Source organism: Silurus meridionalis, chromosome 16 (assembly GCF_014805685.1).
Source record: "Silurus meridionalis isolate SWU-2019-XX chromosome 16, ASM1480568v1, whole genome shotgun sequence".
Classification (NCBI taxonomy): domain Eukaryota; kingdom Metazoa; phylum Chordata; class Actinopteri; order Siluriformes; family Siluridae; genus Silurus; species Silurus meridionalis.
Window position 1 is genome coordinate 13,446,954 of NC_060899.1, and position 20,453 is coordinate 13,467,406.

Sequence of the window (20,453 nt, forward strand, 5' to 3'; positions counted from 1 at the left end):
CACACACACACACACACACACACACACACACACACACACACACACACACACATACACACACACATAGTTTGCATCCCGATATAGGACTGCATTAATTGTGTCAATTAACGCACATAAAGGGATTCTCGACTCAGTCGAACATTAGGGCATGTCTTGCTATACATGAGCTATCTACCTGATGTCTGAGATTAGCTTGTCTGTCCTAAGTGCGCGTGCGTCCTAAACAATGCGTACTGTGTCCTTTGCATGTCTACTGTTCATTTGTCAATTTCGTTTCTATTTCGACAGTGTTAAATAAAAGGGGATTGGAAAATATAATGTCCGTGCATCTCCTTCCCCTTCTATATCCTCTTTATCATTCTTTCTTTTGAGAGAGAGACAGAGAAAAATAGCGGTAAGAGCCAGAGAGAGAGAGAGAGAGAGAGAGAGAGAGAGAGAGAGAAAAGATTGTAGCACTTCCAATAAGAGTGGGAGTCCCCATAACGTTGATTTAAATATTATCCAGGTGACCACAGTAAGTCAAGGTCATAAAATTGTAATGTCATGACGGTCCTGCAAAGCGCTGGGGGTGGATTTTATGATCTGCAAATATAATGTGCTGGTGCAGTAAAGATGCATTAAAAAGCGGAGTGGAGGAAGGCTAATCCACATACCCGGTCTTACAACGTGCTGGCCTCACGGGCGCGCTCTGCGGGCTGGTGAAGTAGCAGGAAGCCCTTTTACTGTCTATGGAGAAACAAACCGCCTACTACACACCAGCCTGACGACATGGATGTACGATAAAGCATTATCAACAAAACAGCAAAAAAACCAACAATCAAACAATCCGTGGATCATATCATATCAAGATTTCAAGGAAGGCTGAAAAGGTAAGGTCGCTTTTCTTTCTTTTTTGTTTGTGAATTGTTCAATTGTTTGCGTCAATTTATGATTAATGAAGAAATCTCTGCTTTGGTTGAAATATCTGGGGGTGTTCAACACACAATTACACGATGGACTTCTATAAGAGATGCTTCCGGCAACAAGGATGCAAAAGTCCTACTTTTACATGTTTATGTTTGTTGATGTAATTGTCCATAGCATGATATTGTTTGAAAGGTCTTTTATAATTGCGAGATCTAGATATTTTAAAGGATAAAAATGAATTGTTTTGATGCAAGTTTTTTTTAAACCACTTTACATGCCATGTCATATTTTAGCTATGTAATGCAAAAGTCTATGTGATGGCCTATTTAAAGTTAAAAAGATTACTACCAGTTGGCAGCGTGTTACCATCTCGTGAACAAACCCACAATCTATGGTTACATGTCATCTGAAATAATGTGAAGCAAAACAAAAATCTTACTTGCGAAATGTTATTTTGTCCACTTCTGTGAATACGGTCGTCACGCGCAGCTGGTGCGTGGTTTAGGTAGTTTCATGTTGTTGGGATTGAGCTTCCTGGCTCGACAACAAGAAACTGCCTTGATTACGTCAGTTTGGCTTCATCAAGGGCGACAATTGCCGTTAAATTACACCCTGTGCAGTGAAGTCTTCGCAAATGGCATTGTAAATGAACTAAACGCGTATAGCCATGGTGGGCTTCTTTTCTCTTTGCTTGCGTTTTAAGTGCTGGGCTGTAAAAGGTTTTTTTTGAGTCTGTCAGAGGGGAAAGGGGGTTATAAACATCACGCGGTTTGAGCCTCGACCGAACCGAAATGTGAAGCTTTTGATTACAAGTTTTGGGTTCGGATTGCCATCGATGCGAAGTGTTTATAGTGGCATTCACGTTGGCATTCAGAAAAAAAATATTGGACCCCTTAAGAAGAGCAAAAAAAAAAAAGTTGGACGGCTAGACAGATACATGTATAGATAGATAGATAGATAGATAGATAGATAGATAGATAGATAGATAGATAGATAGATAGATAGATAAATAGATTTGATTGATTGATATATTGATTAATAATTATAAGAGACTCTTAAGTTTGAAAGTTTGATGGATTTATGCCTGTTGCCTGTTACAGCATACAATATATGGATTGATAAATATTTTTGCAAGTTGACTTTGCATGTGTGTGTGTGTGTGTGTGTGTGTGTGTGTGTGTGAGAGAGAGAGAGAGAGAGAGAGAGAGAGAGAGAGAGAGAGAGAGAAATTGTGTATGAACGACAACGCTACATGTTCTTGTAATTTGAATATTTTTTTTACATACAATGTCTAAATGAGGTTCCATTCTGTACGTTGACACTAAACATTTGTTTAACGTTTAGAATAAATAGACAATTCAAGAAGTTCTCTGGAATTATTCTAATCGTTTGATACATGTATTCTAATCCTCTAGCTTTTTTTTTTTTTACGTGTATCACGTTAGGCATTTGAATATTTACTAAAATGTGCGTATTAGCAAAACGATTTTGGATCACGGTCCAATTTCAAACTGTATAAAATCAGGACATTAGACAGTCCATATATATTCGAGCGCTGGGATTTCACAATATAATAATAATTGAATAAATAATCTGCACTTAAGCGTTGGTTTGGGAAAAAAAAATAATTGGCACTGTTCTATATGTAATTTGAGTATTTTGTCCGTTTGAGTATTTTGTTGACATTTTTCACTTATACGTAACATTTTCAATTGTCTATCTTGTTATAAAATGAAGGCAAATATAGCATGAATACATAAATGGTTAGTAGACTGGTCTTTCGTGTTCACACGCTTATAACGCGCGTTAAGCTTCTATGTAACTCACTGAAGATATAACCATATAAGTTATCCATTTAAAACTCACGCTAATCATAAAGACTTGTAATTGAAAATAAATAAATGATTGATTTGATATATAAAACGCGATAGGCCTTGTTATTAAAAAAATCGGAGCATGAATAACAAGACAAATTTCAAGCCAAATATTTACCATACAAATATTGTACAAATACAATGCACCATTTTTTTGAAAGATTTCTGAGTGTGTTAGGATACGAACTGGCTTGTTTTCAACCTCGGGAATGTCGATATGGGTTTCGCCATCTTTGCTTGTTTTGTTAACCCCCCTCCTCTGACTTCAGCTGTTTTGCGCCGGGAGGAGACAGTCTGGAATCCAAAGTCATTTTCATTCAGTTGGGTGAATGGGGAAGTCCTTTGGAATGCGTCACCAACAAAGAGTTTACAGCATACAAAATTACCCCCACAGGACATTACTGCCTAGAATACATGGATATAGTGGCAATTTCCTTCCAATATCCTACAGCCAAACTTATAAGTGCTTGTAAAAAATCAGTGCAAAACCTCATACGTTATTTTTTTTTTTTTTGTATAAAAATTCACTAGTGTGCTAATAATTAATACAGTAGCCTGACTTAATGAAACATGAAAATATAGTATGGTACATCAGATATAATTTACCCACTCCAGCAAAGATCCAGGATACAGTTAACTAATAGATAACTTAGGTAATAAATAAATAAATCTTAAAACTAAAAAAAGCTTTTCTTAAATAAATATTAAAACCAGTTTACTAATGTGAATTTGGTGTTTTTGTGTAAATGTGAATTGCATCGTAGGATTACCATCAAAGATTAAGGAAAATAGTTTACGTTACATTAAATATAGCAGACTAGACCAACACATAACCAAAATATCAAAATATTCAAAATAAAGACTTAACAATTATTCATTTATTCATTTAATCAGCATTGGGAATGTCTGTAATATATAGTTTATTAATAGAGCATTTGTATTTTAGTTAGGGTTGTAATTTTCCTTTCTTTTTTGTTGAAAAATATCTTTCTAAGTTGATCATAAAAATCTGCATACTTTCTCAGGAATGTTGCACAGGAGTCTATTTTGTCTCACTGCAAATAAAATCAAACCAATATGCCTATTCCACACGTTGATATTTTTTTTCTGTGATCAATGCTAATGTTATTTTGACCATGTTCAGCATCATACATAGGGAGATGCGTGTCTGATGAACTCTCAGATTATTAGCATATAGTATGTGCCAAATAATATTCTAGTAATATGCACAGTCTTTTTTCTACTTACTTGACATGATGCCCTTCCATATAATGAAGCTAATATTACACACTTGTAATGGTAGAGCATGGAAGTAGGTTTTTGGGGTAGGGGATTTTTAATGTGTTCTTCTGATTAGATTATAGAAGCTAGGCAGAATGCTACAACCAGTTACTGTGTAATGCTACCATGAAATAGAACAATCGTCTATTTTTATACGATGCATGTTAAATCAGCATGTGTATCATGTTGATTATTTCACTGTTTAGACCATGTGAATGATTTCACTTATAGACAAGATGATATCAGGTAAATGTTTGGAGAAAAGTTATTGATTTTACTGACAGCCTATAGTTAGCTAAACCTATATGTGAGGGGAATATATTCATCTCTTCTCTTTTCACATTTCCATTTATATTTTTAAACTGTTAACATGATCATTTAAAATGAGACAAAAAATATTATATGGTTTGTCCAAAGTTTTATCTCAAGAATTTCTTATTTAAAAAAACAGACCAGTTAATTTATAAACCAGTTAATATATATGACGTTTTATATATACTTTAGACAATATCATTTACATTGCAGACTCGTTTTACAGGGAAAAAAACTAAAAGAAAACAGTAAACATTGTGCCCAGGTATAACTATATTTCCCGCTTCAGGGCCTTAAACTGAAACTCTGACAGGGTCAAAATGTTACTGATGTGTTTTTCACAAGCAATCAAACAATCAAAGTAAATATTCGACATACACCAATTTGAAAAATAGCCAACTGAGATTAGCACCGTGAAATTGATTGTAATTGTAATATTTAATTCCATTTTTATAATTGATTTGAATCATACAAGAATAGCAACAGACATTTTCTTCATATTTTTTTTTTCTTTTATTTACATTAAAAGACCAACTTTTAATAATAATTTATTTGAGTATAAACATTGAAAAAATACCTGCTTAAATATTTGCACTTGATTTTTAAATTGAATTAAAAACTAATGACAGTAAACACGTACATAATAATATACACAATGTTTTAAACCTGCATGAACTAACAGAAAGGGGTGGTTATAATTAATACAATTTAAGAAACCTTTAGCAAAGCCATAGCTTGCTTTCTAGAATGCTTTCTGGAGCAATATGTGCACAATGTTGGTCAAGGCAAATGCATACAAACACACCCAGTACCTACGTTTTTCAGTAATGTTTACGATAGAAATCTTTCATCTTTACAGCGACTACAATGACTCTCCAAATGTGCTCCTGATGAAAGGAAATATTCCTTTTTATACTACCCTGGTGTTACAGTGAAAACATCTACTCTTCAGGGGAAAAAACTATCGGTGAGGCCAGAGACCTCAATTGACGTTATAATCTCTTATTGCATTTATTAACTACAATAAGAAAAAGTAGCCTTGGTGAAATGCTCGAAATATTCTTTCGACTTGAGACTAATGCACACATACGCAAGTAAATGCTGGTATTACAGTCAAATGTAACACTCAATGTAGATTATCTGCACATCTACATTTCGCTTTTAAAACGTATTTTAAAAATAAAACATACATTTTAGATAGATGTTAATTTAATACCCTCACTGACGATTGTTATAATTCCACGCGTTTATTGTAGTATTTTTGTTATTATTATTATTTTTTTATTATTATTACCGCGTCTGCAAAAATGTGAAATATTCACATTTCCAGGTACAACTCGGAGATTCGCCAGTATGGGGGCACACCCACCCTAAACTGTTGTTATAAACAGGGTGCGTAAATATTTGCTTTCCAGAATGTATAATGTGTATATTGTATTTACATATACTTTTGAAAGGTGAATTAATTTAAAATCCATATTATCTTTAAAATGAGCCGACTGTTCAATTTTGGATATAAAATACTTGTTTGAATTGGTTGAAAAAACGAATGTGTCCTTCATTTAAAAAAAATAAATATATTTTTATATTTGACCATTTTCCGTTGTATGTAATTTCATCAGAAAACTTATTTGAAGTTAAATAGCTAAATGCATATGCAAGTATTGCACGAGCGCTCAAGCGTTTTAGTGTAAAAGACACGCTATTAACTTTCGACCCTCCATTTTGGCTTGGTGATTATTAGTTTTAGGTTATAACTACAAGAAACTTTTTTATTAACGACATGTTTATGAACAATCAGATTTTTGCTCATAAAAATTTATTGTGGGACATGAAAGCGTGCACCTTCACTTGCCGAATCTAATCTCTTAGGTGGTCCAAGTGTCCAAGCTCCATTTTCCACCTCCTATTTTTGAAACTCTGATCAACGATGCCCCAGATTGGGTCTTTTTAAACCAAGTAAAGTTTGAATAAGAAACATTGAGCCAAGAGCTAAAGAACAAATAATACAATTTTATTCGTGTTCCATCAAAGTCTTCCCCTTACAGCAATTCCTTACAAAATGTAAACCAATAAAACCATCAACGACTTAATGATGGATTGTTAATTATAATCACAATGCGTAAAGGATGTGCAAAACCTATATATTGCAAAGCGAGAAGGCTACATGCTCGACCAATGAATTACAGAAAGAAATAGTGTCCTTGGAAGATTCAAATACTTTCTTTTCAAAGCTCAATGCAGTAAATTGTCTGCTAAATAAACGCAATAGCGACCACTAGTACACAGTTATCAGCTTTTACAAAATGAAACATCAGAATTAAGCAGTCTACTGCAGTCCTGGAGTGAATTGCTCCTGCAAGACAACCCGCGCATTGATCTGCTGTGCACTTTTTTTCCAGGGGGTAAATGTAATCACGTGTTTCATAGCCGTCCAATCGCAGCTGGGGAAGCTTTCAGAAATAATTACCTTGCTTGATTGTTCTATGGGCAGATAAAAAAAAGTACACATGCACTCCATATAATAATCGGATGCATGTAAAAGAGACGGTAACAGCGCCATGTCGACTTCGGGTCCCATAAGTAATTATTATGTGGATTCCTTGATCAGCCATGAGAGCGAGGATGTTCTGGCGTCTCGTTTTACGGCTACTGCTCCGATGTCCTCCGGCTCACGCCCGACGCCTCTCGTGCCGGAGTGCGTGGATTATCCGTCGTGCAGCTTTGCCCCGAAACCAGCAGTATTTACTACCTCTTGGGCCCCTGGTCATACACAGTCGTCGGTGGTTTACCACCCGTACACACACCAACCTCATTTAGGAACGGACTCGAGGTATGTCCGCTCGTGGCTAGAGCCTATTCCTGGTACCGTGTCCTTTCCAGGCTATGCAGCTAATAGCAGGCACTATGGGCTAAAGCCTGAAGCCTTTCAGGATCCCCGAACTACAGACTGTTTAGCGTCAAACGGACGCACCTTTTCGGATTACGTCTACTGTTCGGCTGTCGACATCAAGGACAAGCAGCAGAATGCATCTTCTCCCGAGTCTGAGATCGTTTCTTCCGGAAAGCACAAAGAGGAGAAAGCCGAACTGGACCCAAGTAAGTTAAAACCCATTCTTGTTTACAGCTGCATTTTGAGACGCCTTCGGGTTTATTGCGTTCGCCCAGTGGTTGGTTGTGTCGTCCGTCGTAAAACCAAGTTCTAAAGCCTTTCATCTGGTTCTGCCGTTCTCGGCTGGCTCAAGTCTGCTTTTGGGGCTGTCTATTGAATACCAACGCCGTAAAACGGGGAGCGGGTTATAAAACGGTCTCCTCGTTGGAGAGGTCTAGAGAGATTGGATTCTGAGCGAACACTGAATCTTATTTAAAAAAAAAATATCTAATGTTTAATTAGACAACTGCGAGTTGATATATGGGTTTATTATAAGTATATGTGTATCTAGTGAGTAGCAGTGTTAACAGAGGTAGAACGGGTTATAGTACGCAGAGAATAAATTGGGTTTACCCACCCTGAAAATAATAGTTATTAGTGTTACGATTAGATTAGTGTTCTCTGTATAAATTGGACAGAAGTATCACGTTTGAAACAATATTGAAAAATGAGCTTGTATAAAAGAACACTGCAAAAAAAAAACACCACCAACAACAAGAAGAGATTTTTCTCTGGTTATGAAAAGAGGATCATTTCCACAGAAAGAACCCCATAAGAACTTCACGAGAAAACAAATGGAATGTAAAAGAGTCCATTAAGTGCAAAGTAGGACGTTTTCACTACAGACTTGAGCCACAAGGGGTATTAGGGGTTTTATGGTCCTATAAACCGAATAGATCTATTCAAAACTTTACGACGCCAATTCTCACAGCGAGTAAGCAGTTGCAAAGCTGCAGACAGGCGTTTGGTGCTTTCGAATGTAAATATTTTTTTTGGGGTATCATGGTTTATTATTTAAAGTGAAAATGTAAAGTTAACAGTGATTATAATTTTCTAATACAGATTGAATGATGTGAGTCGGTTATACATGACGTTTGTCTGATTGTTGCCATTTATACATTGTTTTGCAGACAATCCTGTGGCCAACTGGATCCACGCGCGCTCCACAAGAAAAAAGCGATGCCCGTATACAAAATACCAAACACTTGAACTCGAAAAGGAATTTTTATTCAATATGTATCTTACAAGAGACCGGAGATATGAGGTGGCCCGAGTGCTGAATCTAACGGAACGACAGGTCAAAATCTGGTTTCAAAATCGGCGAATGAAGATGAAGAAAATGAACAAGGAAAAAAACGACAGCAAAGAATAAATGTGTCCACTTTGACTAAATACAGACTGAATGAAAGTTTCTCTTTTTGTTTTAAGTCTTAACAATGATTTCTTCCCTTGCAAACAGGACCAGACCAAGACACAATAGTAGTGTTCTTACTGCGGTGTAATTATGATTTATTGTGACTGCAGTTTTACCAACCTTTGTTTTTATTAACACTATAAATAATTGCACAACTCAGACTATTTGGATTTAGATTATCTTTTATTATTTTACATTCTTAAAGAATTGCCCCCCCGGCGTAGAAGCAAGCCAATACTTGAACTCCTCAACTTCTAATTTTCGTAATTTATAATTTTTATCTGAATGTTTCTCCGATGTGTTTTAGCTATTTGTTAAAAGTTGTAGAAATTTGCTATTTTGTAACATGAGTAACATAGTTGAAAACGTGCGTCGATGTGATCTTGCTGTTTTGTTGTAATTGTGCATTTCGACTTTAATTTTTCATAAAATCGGCAAAAAAAAAAATCCATATGTATTGTAGATGCTTAAATATACTCTACTACCATCTTACCACCGTATTTGTCGTATTTTTAATTTCTGACTGTCACTGCATTTAAAACAAACACATTTCACACTCATTAGGAACTGGTTGCAGTGTCGCTTGAAGACAGATTTTGGCCTCCACGTAGCGATGTCCTCATCTGGAAAGAATCGAGGTTGGGCTCAATGGGAAAGTCATGCACGATGACATGGCTCCACTGAAAAGCGCTAATCAACGAACGTGTCAAAAGTTGCCCTTAAACATGAGCCTACAATATAACAAACCCACCGGAATGCCATGTGGTACCTGCCCATGCCATGAAATAGCAATATGTTATAGTATATGCCTTAAAACACACGATGCCACTACGCGGCGTAATTATTTGTTTAAAGCCTTCTTAAGCAAAGCTTTTTTTCTGAGCAGGAAGTTGAATTTGGTGGATGCACAAGAACTGCTGTGTTTCAGAAGTTTTCCATTCGTTTAGAATTTGAACGTTAAAAGTCGATGTACCTACTAGGAGAAAGAAGAACAACAAGAACATCACTTACATGACATCATCATAACAAACAACAATAATAATAATAATAACAACAGCAACAAAAGCAACTACAATATAATCATAATAAACAACAATTAATCACGTGCTTATAAAACGTGTTCCTATATTTTTAGACAATATCAAAACAAATGTTTTTTACAAAATAAAATAATTTACACCAAATTAAAGAAAAAAATGGATCAAACATCAATTTTACCGGGAAACATTTTTTTTTTTAAATCTTTCAGTTTATTTATCATTATTAAATGATAGCGCGTGCATCACACAACACTGTTTAGGATTGGCTAATAACTTTTTGGGAAAATCTAACATTTATGAAACAGCCATTTTTCGCTGTATATATATATATATATATATATATATATATACACACACACACACACATCAAAGAAAGGCTATTTCATAAATGTTAGATAGAGACTTAACCCACATCAGACTTAGTTTAAAAAGGTAGGTAAGTTTTCAAAATGTATTAACATTAATTAACATATACATATATGCATAACTATATATTAGCCTATATTTATAAATTGTTCTTTATTTTGTTTAATTAATTGTTTACTATTTTATGAGACGTAGATAAGAGTACTTCACATTTTCTCTTCGTGTCCCTAAAATGTATACGTGAATGCGTTAATTGAAATAAAATAATTCGATTTGACTCACTTTGGTTTCCTGTGCTCAATAGAAATTGTCTTTTTGTGGCTCATAACAATGCAAACAGGATGCCGAGATTTCAAAGCCCAGCCAGCCGCATTTCCGGACAGGACAAAAAATGCTAGTTTTACAACCCTTTTGGAGTTTGCGTTGTTTGTCGCAGATGCAGACGAACAAAGAAAACCTGGCTAACTGGCTAGACGTCTGGGCTAAATTACTTTATGACTTGGTGGGCTGGTGGAGGTGGCTTTCACACACACAAAAACGCTTCTCTATGTTGTACTTTGTACGATTCAGTATGTTGGACTAAGATGAATTTCAACAAAAAATTGAGGACCTCTGGGAGAACTGGGCATGATTTTATAGAAACTTTAAGGTACGTGTGAAACTGTTCGTTGCATAACTCGTGAATTTTCAGTCTAAACCAAATTGAACTCTAGTCATCTAACCTAGCATCGTCACTATCTTTTTTATTTACGATTGCAATCCCATCGAGGCTTATTGTAAGCAGCACACAGTGAGTGATAGAATCGGATAGATTAAATCTACCATGTTTTACGATAGTGTTTGGCTCTCGCCTCACGCTGAAGTTGCCGATTATTTCACAGAAATGAAGTAAACCTAACGCTAGATGGCGATGTTGGCTTACAGTTTGGGAGATTTGCTGAAAGTCGCGCGCAGGAAAGAATGCTATAAAGAATTAAAGTTTCCTCTATGAATCATGCGTCCGTGTAAATCTGCGGTAAATTGTCAACAGTCGGGTGTGTTTGATCTTCATTTATTTAATCATTGAAATTATTGTTTTTATATGTTGGATTTTCTTTTTTAATATTTCCTTTGATGTTGATGTTCGTGCCCTTGTCTGCTTTCAAACGCTGTTTTGATTTTCTAAAGACCAGTGTAAATGTTATTATTGTACATTGTGGCCTATTTGGTCTTATAATATAATATAATATAATATAATATAATATAATATAATATAATATAATATAATATAATATAATATAATATAAGACAAACAAAACAACAAAACCACATGCTCCTATATTTGGGAGGCCCCACAACCTACCGAACAAACTAACGGATAAAGTTGTCTCCTAAAATACCTAAAATAATTTTACTCACACAAGTTTGGATATTTCTTTTTTTTAGTAAGTGATACGATAGTGGTAAGAGAGAGAAAGTGCAAAATAATAGTGATAAGTATTGCAGTATAATGATAAGTATTGCAATTGCAAAATAAGTAACAACATAAATGTCCATCATTAAATATTTGCCATTAGATACAAAATAATAACAATTATTACCATTATAGTACTACCACTACAAAAAAATGAAACAACAACAACAATAATAAATATAATAAAATAATAATAATAATAATAATAATAATAATAATTATTATTATTATTATTATTACTATTGTTATTATTATTAGTAGTAGTAGTATTGCTGTTATATGATTGGTAGCAATTGTACCCGTAATTGCATTGATTGGTGGATATATAATCCTGGAACAGTAAAGCTGCTCTATGATTATTCTTAAATTGTTCGGTGTGTCAATTAGTTTATATATGACTTATCGCGTTGTATTAAGAGCGTAATAGCAACGCTATAATGCAGCTCAGCTCTGTAAAATATCTATTCAGACCGATTTTGTAACATTTTTATAAAGACCTGATTACTAATTTACCACTGATTTATGGATACACTGATCGTTTTTATGTTGTGTTGTGTACAATGCCAGGCCTAAGCCTGTAACCGGTTGGTTATTGTAACCATGAAAATATGCCTAATGAATTCTATACGGAACTCTATGTAGTTCTACAGCGAGAGAAATGCAACGTGCCGCCTCGAATAAAAATCTGTGTATCAAATGTGCCAGCTTGTGTTTTGATCTCATATTCAGGCAAATTTAAATCATATTTAAAATAGGATGTGTGCTCGAATATTTGACCAGAAATCTCAAACCATTTGATGAGAGTTGACTTTTTTTTTTTTTTTTTAATCGGTCACAGATTTCTCCTCCCTTCAAGGTAGACGTCTGTAAACGCTATGGAAAGACGAAGTTGGAAAGGGTGGGGTGGGTGGGTGGGGGGTTAGAGGGGAGCTCATTGTAGTGGGGGTGGCTGAGAAGGAAGCTAAAAAAAAGTAAGCGCTTGTGACTGACCCGGCGGAGCTAGCCAGCTTTAACCTTAGCACACATCCACCCTGCACGCCAGGATTTCAGACTGCAAAAGGGAAAAGGTTGGCGATAGGAAGAGAGAGAGAGAGAGAGAGAGAGGGGGAAAAAAGAGTCAAATAGAGGGGAGCTGGAAGTGAAGGCTGCCTCAAATTGTCCGAAGGGGCAGCATTTCTCCATCTAGTTCCGGTTGCTCTGTCTACTACACTGCATGCTGTTTGGAGCAGCAACATTAGGTGACGAACATTTAAACCGGAGGAATATACTTCCACCTGACTGACTGGGTCTTATTTAATGCGAGATCAAAAATGAGCTCCTATTTTGTTAATCCTCTTTTTTCAAAGTACAAAGGTGGAGAGACGTTAGAGCCGACTTATTACGACTGTCGGTTCCCACAGAGCGTTGCTCGAAGCCACACGCTTGTGTACGGACATGGAGCAGCTGCGCCGGGCTTTCAGCACCCGTCACATCACGTACAGGACTTTTTCCATCACGGCACCACAGGTATCTCTAATCCCGGGTATCAACAGAACCCCTGCGCTCTGGCGTGTCATGGAGACGCGACGAAATTTTATGGATACGAAGCTCTTCCGAGGCAATCGCTTTATGGTGCCCAGCAAGAGGCGAGCCTAGCGCAATACCCAGACTGTAAATCGTCCAATAGCTCTAATCCTGGAGAAGGACAAGGCCACTTAAATCAAAATACCTCTCCCAGCCTCATGTTTCCATGGATGCGACCTCACGGTTAGAACCCTTTTTTAAACATATTTAAATATACATAGGATTATTATCATTCTCCACAATCAGACGTGTTTGCGTTTGCGTTACACTTTGAGTGCGTTTGTTTCTGTGCTAAAGCTCTACTCCGTTATGCATGCTATGGGGTCCAGCAGCGTCAAGAGCAAACACACATCGTGTCCTTTGTAAACAGAATTCGACCGATATAAGCAAATCAGTGTCAAATGCAAAGAAATATTTGCTTTTATTCAAAGGCACAGGCTGCAAAACTAAGGGACTAATAATAACAAGGCCAGTCACACACCTTTCGAAGATAAGCAGGTTTAAAGAGGTCCATGCTCACACCGGTTCAAATTTTGATCTCAGAATAACCCTGATTTGCATCATTCGCGTGAAGAACGGTGAATATATTTTTTATTATTATTATTATTATTATTATTATTATTATTATTATTATTTATTATTTATTATTATTATTATTATTTATTATTTATTATTATTATTAATATTATTATTATATAAGTTGTCTGAATTCATCGCGTGACACTTCTTACTATTGTTTGGTGACGAAGAAATAACAGTTTGCATTTATAGCGGATGCGTAAATAAACAGCGACATATTCTGTCTGATTACACTAAATATTATGTACCATAAAATTAAAGCTCTCTTCCTCTCTCTCTCTCTTTCTTCTCTCTCTCTCTCTCTCTCTCTCTCCCTCTCGCTGTGAGTGTGAGAAAGAGAGACAAATATATAGATAAATAGATTAATGAATTGAGAGAGAGAGAGAGAGAGAGAGAGAGAGAGAGAGAGAGAGAGAGAAATAGAGAGAGAGAGAGAAATGCAGTGAGATGCTTTGCTAAACCTGCTGTCAAGGGTCAAGGTTTAGTTCACAAGTTTGCATTTCAATTTATTTCAGCATTCGAGGAATTAATAACGCAATCATAAGGGTATATTTGTTCGTGAGAAACTGATCACACACACACACACACACACACACGTCTCGTTCTATGTTGGAAAACATATCTACCTACTTTACTACTTTGTAAAATGTTAGTCCACCAAGTATTAGTCCAAAACACAGCTATTTGGTGCGGTTACTTAGGCCTGGAGCACCTGTATTGTACACATGGGCGTATGTGTGCCTAGTGCGTGTGTGTGTGTGTGTGTGTGTGTGTGTGTGTGTGTGTGTGCGTGCGTGTGTGTGTGAACTCTATTATCATTTAATTCGTTTATTTGAATTGTGATGCCGTTCATAGCAACACAATAGGAAGAGTAAATAGCTTGCATTTTTCCTTCATTAACGCAATCAAATGATGCATTTTCCCATTTCACCCTAAAGCTCCTGGAAGACGCAATGGGAGGCAAACATATAGTCGCTACCAGACTCTGGAGCTGGAGAAGGAGTTCCTCTTCAATCCGTACCTTACTCGCAAGCGGCGTATTGAAGTGTCCCACGCGTTGAGCTTGACTGAACGACAGGTGAAGATCTGGTTCCAGAATCGTCGAATGAAATGGAAAAAGGAGAACAACAAAGACAAATTTCCGGGTCAGAGAGGGGAGACCGACGCCGAAGCCGACGAAGAGGGCAATGAGAACGGTGAGGCGGAAGAAACCGAAGACAAGGAAACGGAAGAAAAAGAAGAAAGCAAGGACTGATTTTATGGTCTTTTTATGGTTATATGGCGGACGGAAAGAAGAGATGCTTCGGGGATAGCTAATGAAAGAGAAGAGCCACCAAACAGCTTTGTCTAAAGTGAGAAAAAAAAATCCACAGACGTCAGACTCCATGTAAAAGCACTAAAATAGCTCTTTTAAATATTTTCTAATTAGTGGAAAGATTATGTATCGCCAAACTGCACCGCTGTGAAATAGGTTACATAAGAAGGTCACCAATATGCATCAACCCATACTTAAAATGTGTGACCTTAAAACCATTATAGGTGGAAAACAGAGTCACTTGTATTTCATCCTTGAAGTAAGTAAGAGGTTTCGAAAAAATACAATACGTCATCAGTAACAATAAAGAAATATCACTATTTTGTAAAAAAAAAAAAACTTGGCATTCGGATGTTTACAGAGGTTGTAAAAAACTCGTGTTAGTGTTGTATATAGAGTTCGTCACAATATTCTGGCATCGTTGACAAGATGACAAAATAATTCCAATATCCAATCAACCAAAAAGAAATAATCCAATTTAAAAAAATAATCGGAATATGGAATGTTGCAATGGCAGCGTTGTAATAAAAATGACTGACAAGTGTCGTAATGTGTATTCTGAATTTTACATGAATTAGTACTTGTAGTTTATTATCAAGCTTTGTGATGACGAATGGGCAAGATTGCATTTTTTGTAACGTTTTAGTTCTTTTATGGGGATCACTAGAGATTGTAATCGTTTGAAAAATCTCGATAAACGCTACCTAATCATGGGGAATTTGCAATATAGATTTCTACCTGAAGACTTAGTAAGATGTTGCTTTGTAGTATGTTGGATCCTATGTTAGATTATTTACCAATTGAACACGTATGGTGTTCGAGCTTTTACGTCTTCAGAAGACATTGAAGAGCTCAGAGGCAAGCTAACAATAAAATAAAAAAATAAAAAAAATTGTACTACTCCACTACCTAAGTACACAAAGTTTTTGCCAACACATAATGGTTTGTTTCTCGATATCAGAGAGGAGCTTTGTTTAATAAAATAGTAATAACAATTTCCCCCAACAACTTAAACTGCCTACAGAGAGCGCATATTTGTGCGTAAATTATACTTGCTACAATTACTACACTACTTTGTTAAAGGAAATGTTATTTTATCGTGTTGGTGTTCTAGCGTAGATTTAAAAATTGCACTGAGTGTAACCTCCATGTACGTCTTGTAATATCTTACTGTTACAATATGCTCGTTTTAACTGTTTCTCATGTGAATATAGACAGAACATGTACATGCCACTGTTATTGACATCATCAGAAGAATAAACATGATGGCACATTCTCCTGTTTTTTTACATTTTTTTTATTAGTGTTTCACTTTCTGGCTTTTAAACACGATTTCACGCGATCTCGTCGCGAATTTAATTTGATTGGTCATTCCAGAGAAATCGAGATTGTAGGAGAGATTTATTTATGCTAATCTAGGGTCAGTTTCAAAATAAGAAAATGCATATCGAGAAATATCAACACAGGCAATTTCTCGCTCACAAATTATTGCTTAATTATTAAATAAATAAATCGTTACAAATTTCTACGCTTTCAAATGCAGGTATTGATCTCACCTTCACTTTTTTTCAACTTCGAAAGAGACGCACTTTTGGCATTCAAGTGTCCATTGTCTCGAATGTTGGTCACTGAAACCAGAAATAATGACTAAAGTAGGCCAGTAAGCAGTTATGCATTTAAAGGCGTGTAAAAAAGCTAAAATATTTAATATATGTGCTATGATAAATTTATTTTAATAAACTTGAAAATTTTAAACCAGGGATTTTTCGATTGTTCGATATATTATAGGTTATACAAGATTTTATATATATATATATATATATATATATATATATATATATATATATATATATATATATATATATATTGGTTGCAGAATGTTGTGTATGTGTGTTGTGTATGAATGATATATACATATATACATATATACACACATTATATATGCAATATACATATACATACATATTGTAAACAGAATAATTAATGCAGAAACAACCTATAATAGCAGTATAATATAACAATAAAGAAATCCCAGGTATATATAGATATAGTATTTATAGACTGAATTAACTACACTCATTGATAGCTTGATCGTGTAAATATGACTATATTACCCGTAGTTTAATCAAATGAAGAGAAAAGCTGGAGAAAAATATTGCTGCCATTTGACCGAGAACGTGTCTGTAGTTCTATAAACTGTGAACCTTAAATATGTGCTCTTTTACACTGTCTGTTTAAATAAACTCCAAAAGTATCCCAATATATCAGATCACATTTCTAATCCACTAACATTTATTGCAAGTTGTAATGAGTTAAAATTGTAGCAGATGTTGACTCGTTGGCTCTGGAGGTTATGAGCTGACAACAAAGAATAAAATATTTTGAGTTGTTTTCGTTAGATAAAAAAGTAAGATTTGTTTCTACGCATTTTTTATTATTAATATGTAATAATGTAGTCAATATATAAGATACACATCTAAAAAATGAATGACATAATCCTGTATAAAATGCTTCTGAACAACGGAATTAGGCAGAAAATATTCGAGAGTATAAAAAATCTTTATAAAAAGTTGACGCTTGGTCATATTTTGGATCTCTAAACATAAGCAATTCTTAAGTATTCTAGACTTTGAACAATGTTATGGGGATTCTTTGGGCTTCTATGTGCGGTTTATTAGCTCGTGTGGTAAGTGGCTCGTAAGCTCGTAAGATCTTTCACGCCTTGTAACGACAGGTAATAAAAATAGATTCGCTGCTAATAAATTTTCCTCTTAATGCACCAAGCATGCAATATGTAAAAACCAGGAAGTGAAGAATATTCAAATCTTTAGATGAAGTTCCTGCTTATTTGGCATATCGTATGATGATTATGGAAACGAATTGAACCGTATTAGTTGGTGTTATTTGGTCTTTAACGTTCTACAAAACATTGAATGTTTTAGACTGAATAACAATTCTTATATCTAAAAACAATACTGACAATACTATAAAGTCAACATACTGAATAAACCTTGAAATCCGTTTAAAACGGATTTTATCCTGTAAGAAATATGGCTCTTCGAGCAAAATATGAATTTGTTAGAGAAGAAACCCTTCATCTAACATCTAAGATCGTTCAATTTACTGGCAAAATGGCCAAAGTCTCCAGTGACGATTGTCCATCCGTCTGGTCATTGTAGTACATTCCAAATTGGGACTTTATTACACCTGCAGTAAACTTTATTGGTGGTGTAAACACGCCATTTTGCATCCGGGCAGACGTTTTTCCCTTTTGATTTCTGTGTAGCAGGAGCAGGACATGCTAGAACAAGAGACGCAACATTGTTGTGCAACTGCTTGCTTTAACGTATGTATAAATGTTTGTGTTCTTTTAGCTTCTAATTTGGGGCTTAAAAAATGCATTGTGGCGTCCCGCACGTGAGCTAAAATGCACATTAAAAAGTAAGGGAGTGTAAATTGTTATTTCGGGGTCAATATTTATTCATTTGCGGCTGTGGATTTCTAAGGAATATGTTCTGTACCCTGATGCTAATCGAAATTAAAAGTTGCATATTTACCCGAACGGTACTTTAATAACCGGCACAAAAATAAGAAGTCCTTAATTTTTAAAGTACCTATAAACAACACAGAAATATTTCATAGGTAATTATTATACTATCTTTGTATTATAGAACAAATACAAAATGAGTGAACAAAATAAATAAAATCACACGTGCTGCTTTAAATAATAATAATAATTTTTATTAAGTATTAATTAATTTTATTACTTACTACATTGATGATGTTGGTGTTTGGGCTAAATAACAAAAATAATTTTTGAGACTCTTGTAAGTTTTGATGCTCTTGATCTGTTTAGAAATAAATACATCCTTTTTAAAAAAAATAAACATTTGATATTTTATTCACAGAACACACACCATTTTTAATGACTATTGCTAAACATTAATTTAGTTCTACTTTTGTATGTATTACTATATAGAGACAAACACAAATATCTGCTCTCCACATAACAATGAAAGCCCCTGTTAGTAGGAGTAAAAATGTTGTTTTTTTGGGTAGATTTTCATGTTTATTTCTGTTTTGAATATATTGAATCCCAGGGATGCCTGTTTGCCGTGGATCAGTAATTCTGTTGTAATTACTTTAAAACGTCACATAGTAATGCACTGTACACTTTTTGCAAGTCATGAGCTTTATGTGTTATTAAAAAAAAGCTCAAACAAATAGAGGAAGAGTTCATTCTGTATTTATCGACATTATACATAAGACTTTATTATCTTTTTCACTCCTTGTATTACCTCCATCAGCTAGAGTAGAACACTAGAATGATATTATTATTATTATGATTATTATTATTATGATTATAATGATTAATATTATTATTATTATTATTATTATTATTATTATTAGTAGTAGTAGTAGTAGTAGTAGTAGTAGTAGTAGTAAGGGTAAAAGAAAGAAGAAAAAGAGGAAGAAGAATTGTGTTGAAAACCAAAACAAGAACTATTACTTATAGTAGTAGTAGTTGTTGTTGTTGCTGTTGTTGTTGAGGTTGTTGAGCTAATTGTTGTAAAGAATATTAGCAATGAATGCATCGTCATTAACTTCTTGTCATGAACTTTTTGCTGTCTATGTCAGTCCCACACTTCCCAATAAGACAAAGCAAAAGTTTTTGTTTTTTAGATCATGTCAGTAGTCCTACTGAACACTTTTACTCAGCACCGTGATAATAAAACAAGTGGAGAGAGAAATACATAGTGAAAAAACAACACATTCCTAGTTGTTTAGAGGGGGATTTACAGCTAAGTAATAAAAGTTTACGACTGAATCCACGCGATCATTGGTCGCGACGGAGCACGTGGTCTTCACTCTATGAACATGAACTTTACGTTCTTGTCTCCTCTTTGGATCTCTCCATCTATCCACTGAAGAGCCTGCGTTGCTGTTGAAATGATCTTAACGTCCGACTTTTTCTTTCGTGTTTGCCCATTTTTATGCTCGTCAGATGGATTTTAAAGCTCTTAACGTTCCGTCTCGACTGCCTCGTCGGCAGTAATGACTGCAGACTGGAGAAGTCGCCGCCTCCTCCAGCCTTCCCTCTGCCTGTCTGTGTGATCCCCAAGAGGGGTAGCGACAGCATAGGGGACTGAAGAGTGTGTCCTTATGTGTGGTTTAGGAATGGGGGGTGTAAGTATCACCTCTGTTCTTTAAAAGATCTTTTCCCTCCTGCCCCAATCGGTTTTTATCGAGTCTGGCAGAGGAAAGATCACATCCGCGTCCTGCTGAGCCACAGCGCGTGTCGAGAAACAGTCAGAAGAGTGCGGGTAAGTAAACCATTCAGCTCTGCTTCTAGAAAAGGGGTTTGTCAGTAACACGGTGTTCTGATAGTGTGCACGCGTTTTTCATTACAGCAAAACG

General features: G+C 35.4%; 4 protein-coding genes and 1 long non-coding RNA gene across 5 annotated transcripts in view; 4 read left to right on the plus strand and 1 right to left on the minus strand.

Moving 5' to 3' along the window:
* hoxc10a (homeobox C10a) overlaps nucleotides 1-318 on the plus strand; it is a 3,566-nt gene extending 3,248 nt beyond the window's left edge. Inside the window, exon 2 of the mRNA XM_046869606.1 lies at nucleotides 1-318. This exon is cut by the window's left edge and continues 350 nt beyond it. The gene's annotated coding sequence lies outside the window, so the exon portion shown is untranslated.
* The window catches only part of LOC124399004, an 11,914-nt gene extending 5,321 nt beyond the window's left edge, over nucleotides 1-6,593 (minus strand). Inside the window, exon 1 of the long non-coding RNA XR_006928158.1 lies at nucleotides 1,346-6,593. This is a non-coding gene — a long non-coding RNA (uncharacterized LOC124399004). The remainder of the gene's footprint in view (nucleotides 1-1,345) is intronic.
* Nucleotides 6,594-6,773: 180 nt separating this feature from the next.
* hoxc9a (homeobox C9a) lies at nucleotides 6,774-9,211 on the plus strand. The gene is made up of 2 exons (XM_046869613.1): nucleotides 6,774-7,472; nucleotides 8,436-9,211. Exons 1-2 carry the CDS (start codon nucleotides 6,935-6,937, stop codon nucleotides 8,675-8,677), a joined length of 780 nt encoding a protein of 259 aa, XP_046725569.1. The 5' UTR covers nucleotides 6,774-6,934; the 3' UTR covers nucleotides 8,678-9,211.
* Nucleotides 9,212-12,540: 3,329 nt separating this feature from the next.
* hoxc8a (homeobox C8a) lies at nucleotides 12,541-16,311 on the plus strand. The gene is made up of 2 exons (XM_046869614.1): nucleotides 12,541-13,324; nucleotides 14,659-16,311. The coding sequence occupies exons 1-2, from the start codon at nucleotides 12,889-12,891 to the stop codon at nucleotides 14,973-14,975; spliced, it is 753 nt and encodes a 250-aa protein (XP_046725570.1). The 5' UTR covers nucleotides 12,541-12,888; the 3' UTR covers nucleotides 14,976-16,311.
* A 3,218-nt stretch (nucleotides 16,312-19,529) lies between these two features.
* hoxc3a (homeobox C3a) overlaps nucleotides 19,530-20,453 on the plus strand; it is a 37,406-nt gene continuing 36,482 nt past the window's right edge. The window contains exon 1 of the mRNA XM_046869607.1: nucleotides 19,530-20,359. The gene's annotated coding sequence lies outside the window, so the exon portion shown is untranslated. The remainder of the gene's footprint in view (nucleotides 20,360-20,453) is intronic.

Excerpts from the sequence above, each read along its gene's own strand:
- hoxc8a (XM_046869614.1), top strand. The coding sequence starts at position 12,889 with ATGAGCTCCTATTTTGTTAATCCTCTTTTTTCAAAGTACAAAGGTGGA. Across the intron at positions 13,325-14,658 it reads TCCATGGATGCGACCTCACG|CTCCTGGAAGACGCAATGGG; the intron begins GTTAGAACCCTT and ends TTCACCCTAAAG.
- hoxc9a (XM_046869613.1), top strand. The coding sequence starts at position 6,935 with ATGTCGACTTCGGGTCCCATAAGTAATTATTATGTGGATTCCTTGATC. Across the intron at positions 7,473-8,435 it reads GAAAGCCGAACTGGACCCAA|ACAATCCTGTGGCCAACTGG; the intron begins GTAAGTTAAAAC and ends ATTGTTTTGCAG.